The sequence below is a fragment of the Contarinia nasturtii genome, unplaced genomic scaffold (assembly GCF_009176525.2).
Source record: "Contarinia nasturtii isolate CC-2019 unplaced genomic scaffold, AAFC_CNas_1.1 Cnas_scaffold_695, whole genome shotgun sequence".
NCBI lineage: Eukaryota > Metazoa > Arthropoda > Insecta > Diptera > Cecidomyiidae > Contarinia > Contarinia nasturtii.
In genome coordinates, this window is record NW_022198046.1 from 6,643,093 (window position 1) to 6,664,112 (window position 21,020).

The following is a 21,020-nucleotide window of genomic DNA, read 5'->3' on the forward strand; positions in this document are numbered from 1 at the left end:
GCAGTATACCAATACATTTAAACAATTCTACTACTACTGTTTTGTGTGTGCACGATCCTAATATTCGAATGTAATTGGCAGGAAAAAGTTCCATTGAAATGGTTGGCGCTCGAATCTCTAAGCGAACCGAAATACAGTGTATATTCTGATGTTTGGTCGTTTGGCATCGTTCTATGGGAGCTATTTTCACTCGGAGCAGAACCATATTCTGAAGAAAAAATTGATACTTTTGACGAGCTAGAAATGCATTTAAAAGACGGACACCGATTGAGAAAACCACAATATGCCACACAATCTATGTAAGTTACGAATGGTTTTTATCGTTTGAGATATATAACAATGACTAAAAAATACATATTTTAGATACGATATTATGATGTCATGTTGGAACGCCGAACCCAAATCGCGTCCATTATTCGATAGTCTTGAGAAGAAAATTTCCGGTCTTATGGAACCTATTATGGCTGTTGTGCAGCATTTTACCGATTCAAATAAATCGTATATGGAATCAAATGCTAAAGAATGTAAACCTGGAGAAACTGATTATACAGTAATGCAACCAATTCAAGATAAAAATGCACAGTCTTTCTCATGCTGTCCTGTTCTCTTATCTTCTAAAAAACTAAACGAAAATGTCGAATGTGCTGTAGAAATACCATTGCAGTCGTTTTATTTTTCAAATTGAAAAAAATACAGAGTGTTCAAGTACATACCAAATATAATGAATAATTTGAAAAAATACCGATTTCTTATAATCGAAAAAAAAAAATTGCTTGAAATCTATGCGAATATTCATTCAATGATTCGTTATGAGGTGATCGAGTTGTATACCAATTATAAAGTGAAAAATCAGAGATCAGCATTCAAAACCTGTCATTCTTACACACTTTTCCTCTGTGTGTCTTGTATTTTATTCGCATCAAAAACAAAACATGGACAATATTACAGCATTAGCTCAACCAAAAGGCATCTTGGTAAAAACTTTAATACGATTTCGATATGGTTGCATCAACACATTCAATCTAAAAACCATTGGAAATGTTTTATAATGTTCAATCAAAAGAGAAATAAACTATAATAAAACTATTGTTTGATTGTAAAGCATTTTTGTATATTTTTAAAATATTTTTATTATCTAAAATAATGACCTAAAAAAATAAATAAAAGACTAGTATTAATTTTGAAAAAAAAAAAAAAACAGTCTAAAATGTTGACTAATTTTGTTGCACAAAATGTGTGCCTGTTCTACAGACCAGAAAAAATCCAATACAAATATCCTCACATAAAATTGACCAGAGAAGGAAAAACTTAAATCAAATCGAAATGCGACTGGTCGGGGGGAATGAACTACGTGCAGAGGAATGAGATTGTATTCAAAATGTGATGAAATTAGGGACTAAAGGAATCACAAAATGATGGGTTTCAAAAAATACTGAATTCAATTCTAAATTTGGCAAATCTAATATCTACTATCTTATACACATAAAATACATATCGTTGTTTGTAAAATGAAATCGTTGAAATTTGGCTCATTGGATTGGACTTGTCGTGAGAATAATTCCGTCTAATGTGATTGTGCGTTTTGTTTTCGCAACAGTTCCATTTGGTGCCTTGTTCTTATCGCCATGAACATTTTTGATATGTCTACGAAGTGCATTGTCATGTGCCAATTTCTTTTGGCAAATTGGGCAATGCCTGATCATCTCGCCGGTATGGATTTTTTTGTGAATGCCAAGTCGAAATTTGCTCACGGTTGCCACACCACAAATGTCACACTTAAATGCATAGTTCGTTTCGTGAACGCGTAAATGTAAATTCAGTCGATATTCCGAATCAAATGTTTCCACACAATCGGCATAGGTGCAAGCAATGGCACGAACTGCTGCATGTTTCTTTTCAACATGGTCGCGTAGTTCACGTGGTGTCACAAATCGATGGCCACACTTAGGGCAAATGTGATTTTTAATTCCCAAATGATATCTGAAATGTATACGTAAACTGTTTTTCGTTGCCAGTTCTTTGCCTGAAAGGAAAACACATTAGAGTGAAATATTCGAGAAACATTTGATCATCTTTACCACACATGTCACAAATGAATTTAATTTCTCGTGTGTGACTATTGAGATGAATGTTGTACGTTTGCTTGTGATTAAATCCCTTTAAACAAAATTTACATTGAAATCTAAACGTTTGATTGGCTGCAATGAAAAACGTGAAGAATCAGCGATAATTTGAACATGGAAAATCGATTAATAATTACATTTATCTTCATGACTACGAATGTGCTTTTTGTACTCGCTCGAATGTGAAAATGTTAATCCACATTGTTCACATAATTCGGTGAAATCCTCTTCTGGCTTCTCTTTTTTGTATTTTTTCTTGAAACTCTTTAAACTGGCTTTAATGTCTTTGCGAAGCAATTGATTAACATACATGTCGATGTCATTGTAATGATTGGGTCGTTTCGTTTTTCTTCGCGGACGTTGTTCAGCAGCTGCACTTTCTTTTTTGGGTTCCTTCGTCTGTAGTATTGGTGGTGGCGGTGGTAGCATTATTTTTGGTGGTAATTGCGGTGGCACTGATTGCTGTAGTACAGGCGCAGGTGATGGAGGCCTATTTAAATCTCGTTTGATTTCATCCAACATATTTGATTCGAGCTTAAGTATTTCTGCATCAAAAACAGGCAAAAATTTGTCATCAATTTGCTCTGGAAACATGATTTCATCCATGTCAAAATCAAACTCGCTGTGGATATCTTTCGGTTCATTGTCAAGTGGTTGGTTTTCTATGTGCTTATGAAATTGAGTTAATATATCGTCGGATTCGATGCATTGATTACGAAATAAATAAATAGTGCGAATTTTCTTAACACACTTTGAGCAGATTCGTTGTGGTTGTGGCTTCGTTTTGTTCAACTGAAAAGCAAACAGTCGTGAATTCAAAAAAAAAAAAAAAAAAAAAAAATTGAATTGAAAAATGTCAAATTATCTACCTCTCGATTTAAAATTTGTTCGATCATTTGCTGTGCCGAGCAGCTTTCTCTTTGGGTCCACGGTATAACCGAAGTAATGGATATGTATTCATCATCAGTTTTACATAAGCACGTACGACACAAATCATTTATAGCACAACTGTTCCTTTCATATGATGCCAAAAATGATAGTGACAATCTTTTGGCCATCACTTTTGGAATATTTACCACTAACTACATAAACAAAGGATTGACTGCAAACTGTGATACTCTGTGTGAGATGAAATCAAAGTTTATGTAAATAAATGCGGATTTCTCATTGTAAACATGTTGACAGATGACATATGCGGCTTTCTTTTCATTTGGTATAGTGGAAATCATCAGCATCAATTTTCCAAAGTAAATCGACAGATGGCACTGTATGTTCAAAAAAAGAAAAGGAAAATTCGTTTTGTATGTATGTTTTTTATAGACTTCGTTTTACTTTTAACTTTTTCAACATAATATGTGTGAATCCTCGTCAATTTATCGCTTAAATTCAGTCAGTGTGCTATAAAATATATTCCTTTTTACAAAAATTCAATGGAAGGATCTGAGAGCAAAAACACGATCATCAATTATTATCGATTATTATTTTTTGCCCGCAGGCTGTTTGTCCATAGTTTTTTTTTCCTTGCAACAATCGAGATTTTGTTTAAACGCCGAAAAAATTGACCAGCGGTCTTCCGTGTGTTTCATACAAGCCTCCCATATAAATGGTAAAAAATCGCGAAAAATGAAAAATATAATTAATTTTTTTTTCTGCAATTCTCAAATACTACTCAACTTTCTGTATCACCTTGTGAAATCAGAATGAAAAAAATCGCGTTCCTTATCATCCAAATCACGATCTGGATTTTTTTCACTGTTTGAGTGCTCTATACTGAGTCTCCGAGAGTTTCATATTACTGCTATTTTTACGCATGAAAAAATTAAATCTTGGTTTTACTATCAGGCTGTCATTTCTGTTAACAGTTCAATTTTCTATTCTCTATTAAAATTTAAAAACCCATTACATCAAATGAAGCAAGTCTTATATCAGTCGCTTTATAAAATTGTACATCATTTTTATAAAGAGCCGCCACCATATCAGCCAAGGTTCTTGCATCGTCAATAGCTGAATGTTTATTTCCAGTTTGTGGAACGTTTAAAAACCTCATTGCTTCCGCGAATGTGTATTGATCCAAAAACTGTCTCTGAAATAAAAAAAAAGGAATTAAATTTAATCCGATTTAAAAATTTAAAATTTATTAATATCGACTTACTTGAACTTTTTTTCTAACGTCAATCCATGCGCTGAAATGTTCATTCTGTTCGATATTATGGCGTGCACAGTCTAAACGGAACAAGAATCCCAAGTCCCAGCTGGTCCATGAACAAAACGTCGCATTACAACCATTTTGAGCGTATCTTTCATCGGGCGTTGCTAATTTTAATTGCTTTAAATTACATTGCATTTTGAGCCACGCGTCAAACCGCTGATAAACTGTGGGAAAGCAATCTTTTTCATCGATCAGCTGTTGTGAAATGTTGGTCAATCTTGTGCAAAATTCGGAGAGATTTGGATTTTCGATTGGTCGCACATAGTCGTGAAATTCGGACATGATTTGACCATTTTTTAGATTCAGAAGAACCGCTCCAAATTCTTTTAAATAAAAATTAATTGAAAAAAAAAAGATCAGAGATAAAATAATGGATTTTCAGTAAAAATATTGCGTTACCAATTATTTCAGAACGTCCCGGTGTGCGTGTCTCCCAGCGTGTTTCTTCAAAATCCAAACAAATCAAGTAATCGAATTGATTTCTAATTTCCTTGTCACTTTGAGCAGTTAAAAGTGTCGGTTCAGAATTCGATTTTTGTTGAAATAGAACAATACAATCGCCAACATTATTGTGTGCTTTGCGTACTTGGAAAAGGATCGTGTTGTTCTGAAAGAGCGTGAATACCATCTGCGCTAAGGTTTTAGCATCGACGATAGCCGAATGGGCACGGCCAACCGGAGAAATATTCAACTTTATTAATGCCATTTCGAATGTATAATGACCCTTGTGCCTCATCTATAAAAGAATTGCGAATGCGTACAAAGTTAAAATCATCGCAAGAATTCATTTTATACCGTTTTACTTACTCGAAAATATCTTTTCGCATCAATCCATACGTTAAAGTAATCTTGGTGTGTGATATTATGGCGTTCACATTCTAGACGGAAGTAGTGGCCTAAATCATAATTAGTCCACGAGCAAAATGTTGTATTCCAATCGAGTTGTACGCCACTTTTATTGGGTCTTGTGTAATTTAACTGGTTCAGTTCACGTATCGATTCTAACCAACTCTCAAATTTTCGAAAAATGACAGGAAAATGCTCTTTGTCATCGATCATTTCTTGTGTGATTCCCGTTAAATCCATACAATAATCGCTGAGTATTGGTATATTGGTTGGTTGCACGTATTCATGAAATTCTGACAAGATCTCCTTATTTTTAAGATTTATTAGCACTGCACCAAATTCTTGAAAATGAACAAACATTAGGGAAATGCACTTCAGACTTACAACATCATTGAATTGTTTTGAGGTTTACCGATTATTTCAGCCCTGTACAAATCACGTGGAGTCCAACACGTTGCTTCGAAATCCAAACAAATGAGATATTCCAATTGGTTGAATTTATTCTGTATTTCTGGATTCAGACCACTTGGCACAGTCAACATCTTCGAATTAACAGTTGTGATATTTCGGTGCTGATTTGAAGAACCATCGAACTTGTGAACATATTTTTGGCCACTAAATCTTTTGATGTATCCATTGACTGTAAAACTAAAGTTTCGGGATATGTAAACTGGTTTGGAAGTACTGAAGACAATTTTCAATCGACAAAAACTCCTTGGAAATAATGACATTTTTTAAGTGAATAATTATGAAATTCAAATTGAACTCTAGCGTCTGTTTACTACTTGAATTGAGGTTATTATACGAAATTGTCTAATATTTACAATTTCCATCACATCGATATATGTCAAATATTCGCTAATCAGAATAAATGAAATTCAATGAAAATTTCACTCAAATCCACTAGAGGGCGACATCACATACAATATTAGACGATTTGACAATTTGACATGAGGCGTGATTATTCCACATAGTTGTTTGCTGACAGCTGTCAAACAGAAAAAAAATTATATAGTTCAACAAACTTGTGTAACAACGCAAATCTGTAAATTCTTGTTAAACGTTTAAATTTTGTGGAAAGTCAGAAACTTTTATTCACAATGCCGCGAATTATGATAAAAGGTGGTGTTTGGCGAAACACTGAAGTAAGTAAAATAATATCAACAACAAATTTTCATAGTTTCAAACATTGAATTCATAAAAAAAGAAAAAAATACTAACCTCAAAAATGTGTGTTAAAAACAGGATGAAATTCTCAAAGCAGCTGTAATGAAATATGGGAAAAATCAATGGTCCCGAATCGCATCGTTGCTGCACAGAAAATCGGCCAAACAATGTAAAGCACGTTGGTATGAATGGTTGGATCCGAGCATCAAAAAGACTGAATGGTCAAGAGAAGAGGATGAGCGTTTACTTCACTTGGCAAAACTAATGCCGACACAATGGCGTACAATTGCACCAATTATTGGTCGTACAGCAGCCCAATGTTTGGATCGTTATGAATATTTACTGTAAGTTTTAACTGTTCACATAAAAAAGAAACACTTTTCAATAAAAATCTAAATAAAACAAAAATCATATTTTTCAGGGACCAAGCTCAGCGAAAAGAGGAAGGTGACGATATTATTGATGATCCACGGAAGTTGAAGCCAGGTGAAATTGACCCACAACCAGAGGTATAAATTTTAATTTGATAAATTAATGTTATAAATTAACTAAAAAAAATTTAGTTTAAAAAACTAATACTTTTATCAGTCAATAAAATTAATTATTTAATCAATTATTTAAAAAAAGACAAAGCCGGCAAGACCGGATCCAAAGGATATGGACGAAGATGAGCTCGAAATGTTGTCGGAAGCCCGTGCCCGTTTGGCAAATACGCAGGGCAAAAAGGCCAAAAGAAAGGCTCGAGAAAAACAATTGGAAGAAGCCAGACGTTTAGCATCGTTACAAAAACGAAGAGAATTACGAGCTGTAAGTTAATCGACAAAACAATTTCATTTACTCAAAAATTGAACGAATTTTATTTTTTCAATAGGCTGGCATCGGAGGTGGCAATCGTCGCAGAATTAAAGGAATTGACTACAATTCTGAAATTCCATTTGAAAAAACACCAGCGGCCGGATTTTACGATACATCTGAAGAGCATGTTCAAAAAGTTGAATTTGATTTCAATAAAATGCGTCAACAAGATTTGGACGGCGAATTACGTACGGAAAAAGAAGAGGTAAGCATTTTTGTTACATAGATTGTTCTCATCTGTTTCAAAAACGATTCAAATTTTTTCAGCGTGAACGAAAGAAAGATAAAGAGAAGCTAAAGCGAAAAAAGGAAAACGGTGTACCAGACGCTTTGCTTCAGATTGCCGAACCGTCAAAAAAACGTTCAAAACTTGTTTTACCCGAACCGCAAATATCTGATCAAGACATGCAACAAGTTATAAAGTTGGGCAAAGCAAGTGAAATTGCACGAGAAGTGGCTCTAGAAAGTGGCATTGAAACAACTGACGCTCTATTGGGTGACTATAGCATTACACCACAGGTATCGGCCACACCTCGAACACCGGCAATCACAACCGATCGTGTGATGCAAGAAGCACAAACCATTATGGCACTAACACATGTTGAGACTCCATTGAAAGGTGGAATAAATACTCCATTGCATAATACTGATTTTTCTTCAGTTGTTCCAAGTTCACAAGTGGTTGCCACACCAAATACGGTATTAACAACACCATTCCGTTCGGGCGACGCAGCAGCCACACCAGGAACACAATTGGTGGGAAATAAGAATATACACACTCCGTCTTTGGCACGTGACAAATTGAATATTAATACAGAAGATGGCGTGTGTGAAACACCAATTCAAATGAAAGAATATCAGAAACATATAAAAGAATCACTTCGTGAGAAATTGTCCACTTTGCCACAGCCACGAAATGATTATGAAATTGTTGTGCCAGAGGATGCACAAGTAGAAGATGGTGATACCACACAGACTCAACAAATTGAAGATCAATCTGATGTTGATTTGAGATCAATCGAAGAAGATCGCTTGCTTAAGGCTGCTGAATTAGTTCGTCGTTCACAAGTCATACAAAAAGATCTTCCACGACCGTTTGAAATCAATACGACAATTTTACGACCATCGACCGATATGACGGGACTAACCGAGCTACAACGTGCTGAGGAGTTGATAAAACAAGAAATGATAACAATGCTACATTATGATGCCGTTTTGAATCCAGTACCATTGAAGTCGAATCCCGTAAATAAAAAAGCAACATCTCTACAACAATTGCAAAGCTATTTGGAACAAAGTCCATATGATCAGTTCGAAGACGAAGAATTGCAAGAGGCTAAGGAACAATTGAAGGCTGAAATGTCAGTGGTCAAACAAGGAATGGCACATGGTGATTTGTCTCTTGAAAATTATTCACAAGTTTGGCAAGAATGTTTGAGCCAAGTGCTATACTTACCCAGCCAAAATCGATACACTCGCGCCAATTTGGCCAGTAAAAAGGACCGATTTGAAGCGTCAGAGCGTAGACTCGAGCAGAATCGCAAACATATGGCAAAAGAGGCAAAACGTTGCGGAAAAATTGAGAAGAAAATGAAAATCCTGACTGGCGGCTATCAAGTAAGTTTCAAATTAATTTTTTTCATCACTTTGTGAAATAAAATAATCGATTTTTTTCTTTTCATAATAAGGCACGTGCTCAAGCAATTATGAAGCAACTAAATGAAGCATGGGAGCAAATAGATCAACATTCATTGGCACTTTCAACATTCAAGTTTTTGGCAGACCAAGAAGATCTGGCCATTCCACGCCGAATGGAGGTATATTTGATATAAACTATTTCACTATTATATGGAATATGAACTATTTTATTGTTATCCCAACTTTAGACTCTGACCGAAGATGTCGAACGGCAAATGGAACGAGAGAAACAGTTACAAGCCAAATATGCAGAGCTGGAATCGGAACTTCGAAGTCTAAGCAACCATTTGAATTAATCATTATAATCCAAATTAATTATATATATTGCCATTTATATTAATAAAATACAACTAGCGCTCCTTTGGAGTCGCAAATTATGTGAAAATGGTACATTTTGCATTGTGATTTGAAATAAACATAATATAATTTCTCTATAGACGAAATTACTTGGTAAAAAATATAGGTTTTCCAGAATTTTATTCATATTACTTCGGTTATAGACGTTCACCGATAGATGTGACATAACTACATAGTCTGAACTGTCAAATTCGAACGTACAGTGTTGAGAGCAACTACAGAGATATACGAAAAGCCAACAGATCTTTCAAAATATTGCGATCTTTCAGAATATTGAGAAAAAAAATATATATTGTTATGTTTTATGCGGAATACATTCAAACTTTGAATCATTTTTCTTAAATACACACAGTTTTGCGTGTAAAAAGATTGAACACATATTCAAATAGGACGAAAAGCTAGTGGCACCATTCAATTAAGCAGTGTTGTATGTATTGCTTATGCACGTTAACAACGCGCAAGGCTGGTGAGCTAACGTATTACATAGAAAAGTGTTAGCTAAAAATGTCGAGATGGTGTGAGTGTGTATGAACAAATAAAAATCAAATGCACATCAGCGCCAGAGACGACAGAACGTTATTAGTAATTGTCCGTGAAACAACGAAACACGAGATATACTTCATTTTTGAATTATTGTGAGCAAACAAAATTATATTCGACGAAAATAAAAATTAATCGAAATTGGACAACATAAAAAGTGAACTATTAATAAACAATTTTCTAAAATATCGTAAGTTTGCAATTCAGTTTCATATTCGATTTTTTGTATTGAATTTTTTTGATAGAAAAATACATTTTTCATTTTATTTGGGAAAAACAGGATAAAATAGTATATTTTCTAATAATTATTTGTGGAATTAAGAATAATCATTGTTAATATTTTGCATCGCCATATTTGATGTGATTTTTGTGCGCAAAAATAATAATCAACGAACAGTTATTGTCATTTCACAACATGCACAAAAATCAATCACGTATTCATTGCCATAAAGATACATTCAAATTTCAAAGATATTCGATATTTTATGAGAATAATAAGAGCACCAAAGTTATACTGACGATATAACTGTATAAACAAGTCTAAGATGGAAAAAATAGATTCAAACAGTTTTTTTCGTCAATTAAAAATATACACTTTCTTATCTTTTACAGTTTGAATTTGTAAATCATTTCAATTTGTGCCTCGATGGAACATCATTTGATGAAAGAGACAGTTGTATAGACACAATCACAGCAATTACTGCTAGAAAAGTGTAAGTAAAACAAAACGGTAGTTTATGCTCCGCGAAACGAAAAATTCCTGCTTTAATCGAAAATTCAACATTGTTTTGTGGAATTTAGAAATAATGGACACGAACTTATCACGAATGGATGTGGATCAGGAATCCAATCCCAATGAAATTGACATCGACCCGGAACCACATCAAGTACAAGAATTTAATACCAAGATGTACAAACCGACAAAATCCACGCACACCGCAATGTGTCAGCACGTCGTATGGCCAAGATTTTTGGCACAACGCAAGCAGAGTGATCTCAGTGAGCATGAAACAGCGCTAATCGAGCTCATGATAGACGTAGTTGATGACTTTGTGGAACATGACTTTTTACCGCGGAAAATAAGCAAATTGTTGAAATGTTTACACAATGTTAAAACATCGATGACACCTGAAGTTATTTCGCGTGAGCTGAGCCAATTGCAGTCTGGCGAAATGAAATCAATATACATCGAAAGCCAGAATTGTTGTCTTTTGGTTTACATGCTGCCACCGCCAGTCGAATCGCCAGCCGATGGTGCAAAACAGTTGATCGTTTCAACATTCCCAGTGAGCTTAAGTGCTGAAAAAATTGCCGACTTTCCAAGCAGCGATATTAAGGTAAATTTTTCTTAAACATATTTTTTGATCAAAACGTTTATAAACATAAAAATTTGAAAATTTTAGATGGACTTCCCAGCTCAAAGTATCAAAGTAGAACATTCCCAACTATTTCAGTCAATCGAGTTTGCTCAACAGCTGGTTTGCGTGAGCGAAAACAATGATACCAAGTTAAATTCCAAGGAAGTAATCGTTCAAAATTACGTGTCACAGTGGTTGATACCAATACTTGGAAATCGTCACAGTTCGGTGGCTACAGATGCTGAGTTTGGTGTTATCACGAAAAAGATTCGTGACGATGTGCTGGGCAGTAAATCGGCCATAAATCTTCCATTTCGACGTTCATCATACTGGGCCGCTACAAAAGTATCGTTACAACTTAGTTTGACGATTGAATATGGCAAAGAATGCGGGAAATTCTTGTACAAACTGATTATGCTCAAATATTTGACAGTGATGTGCAGCTTTTACACTACTGAGATGTACCCATTTTATACTGATGATATAGATAATGTTTCGCAATTGCTGGCAAAAATGGCACGTCGCATTGAAAAGTTACAACATTTATATGAAACGAGTGACAATCGTCAATTTGCTGACTGTTACGATCGCATCGTCAAAGACACAAAAATGATGATCAAAAATGCGCGCAAACAAATTAACGACGAAATCGAACGGTTACAAAGTAAAGTGAAGAAAAACAGTACGTTGACACCATTGGAAGATCTTCATTTGGAAGCCGATGCCAAACAAACTGTACCAACTTTACGAGCATATTTGGCTGCGCGGCAAACACGAGATACAATAAATCAAAAACGAGATTTTTTGACCCAAGAGAATTGGATACGATACGATTTCAATTCAACGACACCACCGAATACCAATCTTTTTGATCAACTTGAAGGACAAATTGCGACTGGATTGTTTTTATGTGATTTTGAAAATTGGCTGCTGTACAAATTAGACGGCGATGTTGCTGAAAGACAAATTACACCGGAAAATCTGCGATCGTTTTCAACAAAATACGAGGAAAAAGCCGTTGCTTACTACAAAGATGATCCAATTGGTTACAGTCGAATGTTGCTGACGCAATTGACAATGGTCATGATTTTGGATAAAATGGCAGTAAAGGCACATTCACTTTACAACAAATACGAAATTGGTGTGAATGAAGACATCTTCGATCGTTTACTGTTGCCACATCAACGTGACATGGATATTGCGTGCAAACTTCAAGAGTATTTTCGAACACGTAATCATAATAAATTAGTGGGCATTTTGGAAGAAAAACCAACGTCTCATTCGTTTGGGTGTAAATTTGCCAAGACAAACATTGAAATGAGGAAAATTCTTCTGGAGATTAAGCAAAAAGATGACAAAGAAATTCAAGAACTTCGCTCCGAATATGAGGAAGCAAAACAAAAGATGCAAAAATTACAACGGCGTGCCAATGAATTAGACTGCAAATGTCTAAACGAAAATCGCAAAAGAAAGCACACACAAAATTGCCCAAAATGTTTGCTCACTTCCAAAATTAGTGGTATTCGTGTTCGACGATATGAACGTATACTACCCGATGAAAAATATCAACAACTGTCACTTGTTTTCGAGCTGGCTATGCCCTCGGTGTTTGTGTGTCTGCGTGACGTGTTATACACTGTAGTCGACCAAATACAAAAGAAACCCATGAGAAATATTACAATTGTTGCCAACTGGTTTGAAAGCGAACCATTCAACCAATATGCAACAGCAAAATGCGAACGCGTCTTCCTGGGAACTACTTCGTGTCACAATTTATCCAGACGTGGTTACAGTAAAGAAGATTCACCGGATAAATTATTTGAAAGTTTCCACATATCAAATGGGTACAGTCTAACATATTATGCTGCGAAGAAGAAAAGTGAGAGGGAGACAATTAAAAAGCGTTTACCATCTGATATTAAAAATCAAACGATCGATGAAATGTGCCGATTCAATGTCGAGGAATCGTCTTTGCAGTGGATGTTAATTGGAAATCATACACAAAACGAAGTAATTGCCAGACAATCCGAATGTCCTCAGCACCTAACACTTGGCGAATACAATAATTTTGGTTCACTTCGTGCCGATGGCCATCGGTTGCAGATGCGGAAATTGTATGCATTGATTGCAACGGAATCGTTATCGTTTGAAACGCAATCGGTGCAAGCATTGATCATGCAAACATTATGGCAATTGGGACCAAATCGAAAGAGACACTGGAGCAAATGGTATCGTTAAGGGGCAAATCATTTAAAAATTACTTATTAATTATTATTGATTGTTTTACGATTATTTTTCGATTAGTTTCGATTACTTATCGATTATTTTAAATTTTATTCTTTTCTTTTGTGATTCTCCCCTTAGGTATCGTGACGCCCATGAGGACTTTACCAATCCACGTTTTGTATTGGAAATGTGCAAATTAATTGATAATTACATTGAGTGTCAAAAATCGAATTGGAAGCACCCACGAAAGCTGATGACGACGGCTGTGATAGCTGTTCGAATGTTTGAAATGAACTATGACAATGGTGATGAGAACGAACAAGTTGCTGATCGAATTGCAAAGTTTTTGCAAAAATTACGCGACATTTCTATGTAAGCTTTTTTCATTACATATTTCCACATGTAAATGACTCAAGAAATGATATTCTTTTTAATTGCATTTTTGCACAGTTCTTGGATTTCAAAAGTACAAGAGGCAATAGTGGGTCAAAATCAGCAGCAAGTGGTAAAATTGCGTACAAATTTGGTTGAAATCGCAATAGCCGGCGCTTTAACATTTTTCGTGCATAACCGCCATCCAAATTTTGAAAAGATTTTTATAAACAGTGAAACAACTACCAAAACAGCATCGCAGTTATGGTTGACATTTTTGAAAACATTAAATTCAAATGTTCTGCTCGACGAATCAAACAAAATGGATTCAAATCTATGCATTTTCTTACGTCTGATACGTACGATTGGGATCAATTTGGAGAAGAAAGTTGGTGATTTGATCAGAAATGACTTGGAACTGGAGCTGTATCCGTTTATCAAAGAGCACTGGATCAGATCGCAGGAAGCATCGCAATTTCAACTGTTAAGTAGCAATAACCAGTGCTTTGCAGTACAGATTATAATTTGTGACAAAGTCAATCATGTTCAAGTCGATATGGTTACTGGGGATTTTTTGGTCAACAATTTCCCCGTTGCTCGCCTTCCATCGAAAATCACCGAAAATCAATTATTCAAACGTGTTTTCAATCAATTCATTTTCGAAGTGCAACAGGAAAATTCTGAGGAGTTTTCTTCAAAAATTCATGCAAATCAGAATTGTCATTATAATTTTCAAATTGTACGCAAAGAACTAATCATCACAGAATTGCACGAAGATGGAAATCGATTCGAACTGATACCTATACAAATATTAAAAAATGAAATTTCACACTTGCTGATCAAAAATCATAGTCATTGGTGGGACATTGAGAAGAAGTGTATATATTTTCGACCACCGCAATTTTCAGATGCGAATTTCTCCACCGTCGATGGTGTACAATACTGTCTCGATTTAAAAGATGGATCTTTGAAGCATATCAAAACTCAACAAAGAATGTTGGACATATCCAGTCAAAGCTATTGTGCGATTGCAAAACGACTATTTCGGTTGGAATCAAAAAAATTCATTCATATTTCCATCAATGAAACGAACATTGCCATGGTTAAATTAATGCGAATGAACTTGAAATTTGTTGTCAAGCCATGTAAAGGATCTGACAATCGGTATGAGATTTTATCAAATGAATTCAGTAACATGTGTGTTAGCCAAACGCAAAATTGTGGAACATTGTATGGTTTACACAGTGGACTACTGTTGGAGAGCACAGATTCGCCGAATCAATCGAAAATGTTGATTATGCCACACGGTTCTGTTTTGGCCGAAATATCAAAGCGTCATGAAATCGTCAGAATCGACACCAAATCTGAGCTACGCTCGCCACCCTTTCACACGTACTTGGTGGATGAACAATATCAACAATTGAAAGCGAAAAATACCAGCTTTGCTGCCTGGTTCTATTTGGCATATTTACATGCACTGACATCACACGGTCAAGTGGAACCACTTTTGGGAATGTCAGGCACTCAACGTGCACTCCAAATCCTGCAATCGGCCTTTGTTTGGTCGTCAGCACCCTACGACGTTGAATCATTGAAAACTTTGAAAGACATTGAAGCGTTGTCACCTATTCGTGTGAAAAATGTCAATCAAGTCGTTCGCTGGCCAAATATCATACATCCACACGCAGCTCAAGATTCATATGCGTTAATTACACGCAAATTGATTGATGACAGCAATCGACTGAAGGATTTGCACGAAACACCGAAAAAAGATGCCGTTGACAAAGAAAAGGAGAAACCGAAACCGTCCAAAGAAAACGAAATACCAAAGGATGAATTGAAAGAAAATCAACGTGACTATTTCCGCATATTACCATTGTACACAAATTTTCGGATCTCGAAAACGTTCATTGACTATAATACTTATGAGCAAACGTTGGCTCCGCGATTTCTATACGAGGAACGTGTTCCAAATGCTTTATTACGCAAAATTGCTGTTCATTATCATGAGAAAACATTCAAAGCCCCAAATTCGTTGAACCTTTCTGAATTTTTGATGAATAACCGTAAAAATTTGCAGGGAATTCGATGTGATCTGGAATTGTGCGATATTCGCAGTGAATTTGGTAAAGGTGACTTGGCAAATTGGTGGATTTCATTGTATGAAATTGCGCGTGAAGGACAATGCAGCCGTGAAACATACGCGCTTATATTGAGTTTTTTGAGTCTAAAAAATGGATCTTCTTCTGATGCACCGATATTTGCATTGCAAACAGTTGCCAATTATCCTGTGGCTTTTCAACACATTGAGGCACCCAAAAATGTAAGAATGTACGATTTAAAAAGTTCCGATTTTGATCGTGCTGAAATTGCTCGGATTATTGAACGTCATCATAATGATCCAGAAATGTTGGAAAGCGAAAATCATGAGTATATAAATGAATTTATGGAATATGCATATAAAATTGCTAAGCTAGTTGAGAAACAATGGCTGCAAACACATTGTAATCGTGTCAATACATCGATTTATAATCATGTTCATGCCGACGTTGATGATATGGACGAGGTTGTAAAAGCGATAAATGTAAAATTACGAAATTGGAATAATATGGAACGATTGCATAAATTCATTGAAAATGTTCAAAATGAAGTGACGCGATTGGCTACAACGACACCAGAAATTGCACTGATTGAATGGCAACCACAACAAATTGACCATGAACTGGAGCAAATGAATCGATATCAAATTGATTACGAGCAAATAATGTGCGAAAATGTCGAAAAATTCAAAGATGATGTAAATTTGGCTGAAGAAATTTTTTGTCGTGAAGAGACAGATCCAATGCCACCATTGAATCGAACAACCGCCGAATGGTGGAATGTTTTTAGAAATATCGTTACATCAACAAGAGCCGAACACTTAATTAATGCCAGTTTGTATCCACATTTCGTTCCATCGTTGGTTTTGTCAACGTTGGTATCGGTCAACAAATTATCACAAAATTCAGACTTGAGAAGTGTTATTGGAGCATTGGCCGTTACAATGGCACACGAACAACGCGAAAAACGCATCCAAATGTATGAAAAACAACCGCAAATGAAAGCCGCACTGGATCGTGAACTGGAGAATGAACCACAAACAAATTGGTCAGCGATTAAATACCCAGAGTGGTTGCTCTTCGAAATTGAACAGAACTTGACAATTCGTCCGATTCAAATTAAAATTGCCCAGCAAATGATCAACGCTAAAAAACCGGCAGCTGACATCATGCATTCAGTGATGCAACTGAATATGGGAGAAGGCAAAACTTCAGTTATTGTCCCAATTGTTGCATCGCGTTTGTCAAAGAATAAACATGCATGTCAAGTAACAGTGTTGAAATCTTTGTTTGCAACCAATCTAAAATCGTTGCGTCAATGTCTCGGCGGCTTACTCAATCACCGCGTTTACCTATTTCCATGTCAACGATCGCTCCCCGTCAACGATCACGTAAAACAAATGTTGAAAATCTACAAAGAATGCCTAACGGAAAAAGGTACACCTGACCCCTTTTCTCATTACAAAATGATTGTAAACCAAAAACCATTGTTTTCGTTTTATTTTTCAGGTGTAATTCTAACTCTGCCAGAGTATCGACTGTCTTTTCAATTGAAAACATACGAATCCACATGCAAAGGTGATCTCGAAAATGCTCAACACTTTTTGGAAGCACACAAATGGCTTAACGCAAATATTCGGAACATTCTCGATGAGTCTGATGCAATATTACAACCGAAGTATCAACTCATTTATACGGTGGGCAATCAGTTGTCATTGGATGGGGGAAATTTGAGATGGATCATTGTTGAAGCACTTCTCAAACGAGTTCGAATACACATTCCATATTTATATAAAAAATACGGCGATAAAAAGATTGAATTTGATCCGAATTACGTAGTAGGACGTTATGAAGTGTTTTCGCCAGTGCGCATATTCAATGAACAAGTCTACGAACATTTGGTATGTTGTAAGCATGAAATGAAAGAGAAAAATAGCTTGGAAATTTAAGTTTTTGTTTTTCCTCTTTTCCCACAGAAATCTAAAATTATCGACGATTTTATCAATGAAAAATTGAACATACCATTCACGGGAATCAATGAACGAGATAAGAAACTACTGAATATTTTGATGTATGGTGAAAACATGTCGGTTGATGAATTCAATGAGAATATTAAAGATTTTTCGGAATGCGACCAAAATACCATAATGGTTTTGAGTGGTTTGTTACGCTTCGACGTGTTAAAATTGGTGCTAAACAAACGCTGGCGTGTCAACTATGGTGTGAATCCAAAAAGTACACGCAAAATGGCCGTACCATTCAAAGCAAAAGATGTTGCAGCTGAACAAACAGAATTCGGCCATGCAGACGTCGCGATTTGTTTAACCCATTTGAGTTATTACTATTCGGGTGAGTTACTAGGAACAATATTCATTTAACATTGAACTGGGAAATTTGACTTTGTCTCCCCAAATTTTAGGTCTCACCAATGAACAAATGTTTGAAGTTTTCCAAATCTTGGATAATCAACAGGATGCGAAAGACATCTACAACAGTTGGATCGAAAGCGTTGATAAGCGGTTGAGACATGCATCAATTGGATGCTACTCTGCCATTAATTTGAGCGACCCCCACCAGCGCGACAAACAACTTTTCCCACTCTTCCGTTTCAACATGTATGTTATCGATTTTTGGCTATGCAATATGGTATTTCCGCGTGAGGCAAAAACATTCGAAAAGAAATTGATGTGTTCGGCCTGGGATCTGGTTAATGAATGCTTAAAGCATCCGGTTTCAGGTACAATGACATTTTTGCCACTCAGGTAGAACCAAAATTAACTTATATTTTTAATTTTTCAATTTTCTCAAGGCTTTTCTGGTACAAATGATACACAGCGCATTTTGCCATTGCCAATAATACAAAATGATCTCCCCGAACTCATCACAACGAATGACAATGTTCGCGATGTGTTACTTCAACAAAAATACAAAGCGCTACCAGCAAATATCAGCGGCAAAAGAATTTTAAGAGAACTGAAGACGCAAAATATACCGGTTTTATTAGATGCTGGTGCACTGATGTTAGAATTGAACAATCAAGAAGTAGCCACAGAATGGCTAAAAATGGTTGCGGAAGACGAATACGATGTGGCTGTTTATTTTGATACAAACGATGTAATGCAAACGATAGACCGGAACGGGATAATAACCGAATTCGACAATTCAGTATTTCGAGATCGAGAATTGAATAGATGCATTGTTTACTTGGATGATGTTCACACTCGTGGAACGGACTTGAAGTTCCCGATAGTTTGGCGAGCTTGTGTGACTTTGTCTGGTGATATTACACGTGACAAAACGGTGCAAGCATGCATGCGGATGCGTCTATTGGGGCGAGGACACACGATTTCCTTTTGGGCTTCACACGAAGCCGATGTTCGACTTAAAGAGATTTGTGCAACTGGTCGATGTCATCCAACAATCTCCAATGTCATACAGTTTCTTTGGCACAACAGTCAAAAATTTGAAGAAGACAACATTACGAATTGGACATTATCAGCTTATAATTACGCAAAAAAGACAGCAGCTCACAAACACTACGAAAGTGTAGTGGCAGAAGATGACGATGATCCACGATTGATTCGCCTTTATGAACAATGTGTTGATAATGAGTATGTAACGTATTGGCTGTTTTCTTTTTCCGTAAAATGTCATTGCTAAAGTATTTGTTTGTTCTATGATTTCCTCATAGGTATGTTACATTGAACGAAATGTATGGCGGTAAAGAAATGGTATTACTGAGTGAAATAGTGGCCGCAAAATTTGCAAAATTAAAGCAAAACTTGGAGAAAAATTATCAAGACAGCCAATTTGTTGCACAAATTGGCAGCAAAGTTCAACAGAAACTGTCCCAGCAAGCGGCCCATTTGAAGCGTTTCACCCATTGCTTTGACGAAGAACAAGAAATTGAAAAGGAGATCGAACATGAATTGGACCAGCATCGGCAAATTCAACGACCACCACCAGCCAAAGCGAGCAAACCACGAATTGTTCATGAAAACCTCAAAAAACTCATCAAAAATGGCTCAAAATCATGTTTTGATGATCTAATAGAGAAAAAGTTAATCATGCATTTGCCAAAGGTTTTGAGTGATAAACATTTCTATGCTGCTTATGAACCAGTCGATAATCAAGCGTGGCTAGAAAATGTGTATGCTACCAACGACTACAAAAAAATCATTCGAAAGCCAAAAGAAGGTGGCGATGAATTTTTACGGCCTGTGCTGTGGATTGCAAAAATAAAACGATCCGCTCAAAAGGATATTATTTTGCTACTGTCGTCGTTTGAAGTTGAACATTTGCTTAGTGCATTCAAAGGCAGCAACAAAGCTTGTCTGTTCATGTATCAACCGAAGATGAGCCAATTTCAACGCACATTGATCAATGAAGATCATTTAATTGTTACCGACATGGCTGAAAAGCAAACGATTTCGATTGAGGAAATGGCACAAATTGCATTTTTTTCCGGTGCTATCTATTTCAATTCAGAAGAAGAGCAAAATGCTTATTGTAACTTTATGGGATTGATTCCAAAGCCATTGAATATTTCGCAACAGATTGCATTCGACATGGACCAAATTACACCGAGCGGATTTGTTGAACCAAAACATCGGAAAGTGCCTGCCATATGTGATGCAGTTGAAAATTGCCGTTTCACCAAAAATCCCATTCAATTGGCAATCGGAATTATACAGGCTCGTCATCAATTCATGAGCAAAGAGTCTCATGTCGCTTCCATTTTGGAAAGAGCATTGAAAACGGAAATAAACGAGAAAAATAGCAACTAATATTTTAAGAATTTGATTTTATTTCTTTAACCCATTTTTTTCGAGACGAATCAAACATTATACAGAGTATAATGAGAGTAATATACGTAATTCAAGTCAAGTTTTATGTCTTTTGACAATTATTATTATTATTATTAGAAAATCAATTAATCGTTTGAAAAAAAAAAAACCAACAAGAAAAATATTGTCAAAAGAATTTTGTAAGTTCTTCGGTTAACTTAAATAAATACGAAAGATATAATTTTAATCAATATGTTTAATCAATATGTTTATCAAATGATAAGGAAAAAGTACACGTAGAAGTACAATGTTTGTCAAATTAATCAAATTAATTATACTGATCGGTTGTAATATTGCATTGAATTCCATTTTGAATGAGGTAC

General features: G+C 35.8%; 5 protein-coding genes across 7 annotated transcripts in view; 3 read left to right on the forward strand and 2 right to left on the reverse strand.

Moving 5' to 3' along the window:
- Positions 1-994, forward strand: part of LOC116341105 (ankyrin-3-like) — a 7,313-nt gene extending 6,319 nt beyond the window's left edge. The window contains exons 21-22 of the mRNA XM_031767974.1: positions 82-299; positions 364-994. Coding sequence (XP_031623834.1) covers positions 82-299; positions 364-685 — 540 coding nt within the window. The 3' untranslated portion in view covers positions 686-994. The remainder of the gene's footprint in view (positions 1-81; positions 300-363) is intronic.
- A 221-nt stretch (positions 995-1,215) lies between these two features.
- Positions 1,216-3,190, reverse strand: LOC116340741 (zinc finger protein 558-like). The gene is made up of 4 exons (XM_031767381.1): positions 2,993-3,190; positions 2,261-2,915; positions 2,079-2,198; positions 1,216-2,023 (listed from the first exon to the last, which is right to left on the reverse strand). The coding sequence occupies exons 1-4, from the start codon at positions 3,179-3,181 to the stop codon at positions 1,530-1,532; spliced, it is 1,458 nt and encodes a 485-aa protein (XP_031623241.1). The 5' UTR covers positions 3,182-3,190; the 3' UTR covers positions 1,216-1,529.
- Positions 3,191-3,879: 689 nt separating this feature from the next.
- On the reverse strand, positions 3,880-5,968 carry LOC116340740. Of its 3 annotated transcripts, none has more exons than XM_031767380.1 (6): positions 5,591-5,968; positions 5,140-5,519; positions 4,732-5,068; positions 4,276-4,655; positions 4,027-4,206; positions 3,880-3,918 (listed from the first exon to the last, which is right to left on the reverse strand). In XM_031767380.1, exons 1-6 carry the CDS (start codon positions 5,907-5,909, stop codon positions 3,916-3,918), a joined length of 1,599 nt encoding a protein of 532 aa, XP_031623240.1. In that variant the 5' UTR covers positions 5,910-5,968; the 3' UTR covers positions 3,880-3,915. The 3 variants fall into 3 exon arrangements, with proteins under 3 accessions (XP_031623240.1, XP_031623239.1, XP_031623238.1); XM_031767379.1 differs by having other exon boundaries at positions 3,893-3,921; XM_031767378.1 differs by lacking the exon at positions 3,880-3,918 and having other exon boundaries at positions 3,973-4,206.
- A 203-nt stretch (positions 5,969-6,171) lies between these two features.
- LOC116340730 (cell division cycle 5-like protein) lies at positions 6,172-9,288 on the forward strand. The gene is made up of 8 exons (XM_031767367.1): positions 6,172-6,323; positions 6,424-6,689; positions 6,767-6,854; positions 6,973-7,152; positions 7,217-7,405; positions 7,468-8,817; positions 8,889-9,017; positions 9,087-9,288. Exons 1-8 carry the CDS (start codon positions 6,279-6,281, stop codon positions 9,192-9,194), a joined length of 2,355 nt encoding a protein of 784 aa, XP_031623227.1. The 5' UTR covers positions 6,172-6,278; the 3' UTR covers positions 9,195-9,288.
- A 531-nt stretch (positions 9,289-9,819) lies between these two features.
- On the forward strand, positions 9,820-20,799 carry LOC116340729. The gene is made up of 11 exons (XM_031767366.1): positions 9,820-9,985; positions 10,408-10,508; positions 10,597-11,132; positions 11,199-13,381; positions 13,518-13,751; positions 13,830-17,287; positions 17,360-17,751; positions 17,827-18,199; positions 18,270-18,587; positions 18,660-19,461; positions 19,542-20,799. The coding sequence occupies exons 3-11, from the start codon at positions 10,602-10,604 to the stop codon at positions 20,635-20,637; spliced, it is 9,387 nt and encodes a 3,128-aa protein (XP_031623226.1). The 5' UTR covers positions 9,820-9,985; positions 10,408-10,508; positions 10,597-10,601; the 3' UTR covers positions 20,638-20,799.
- Positions 20,800-21,020: the final 221 nt, after the last annotated feature.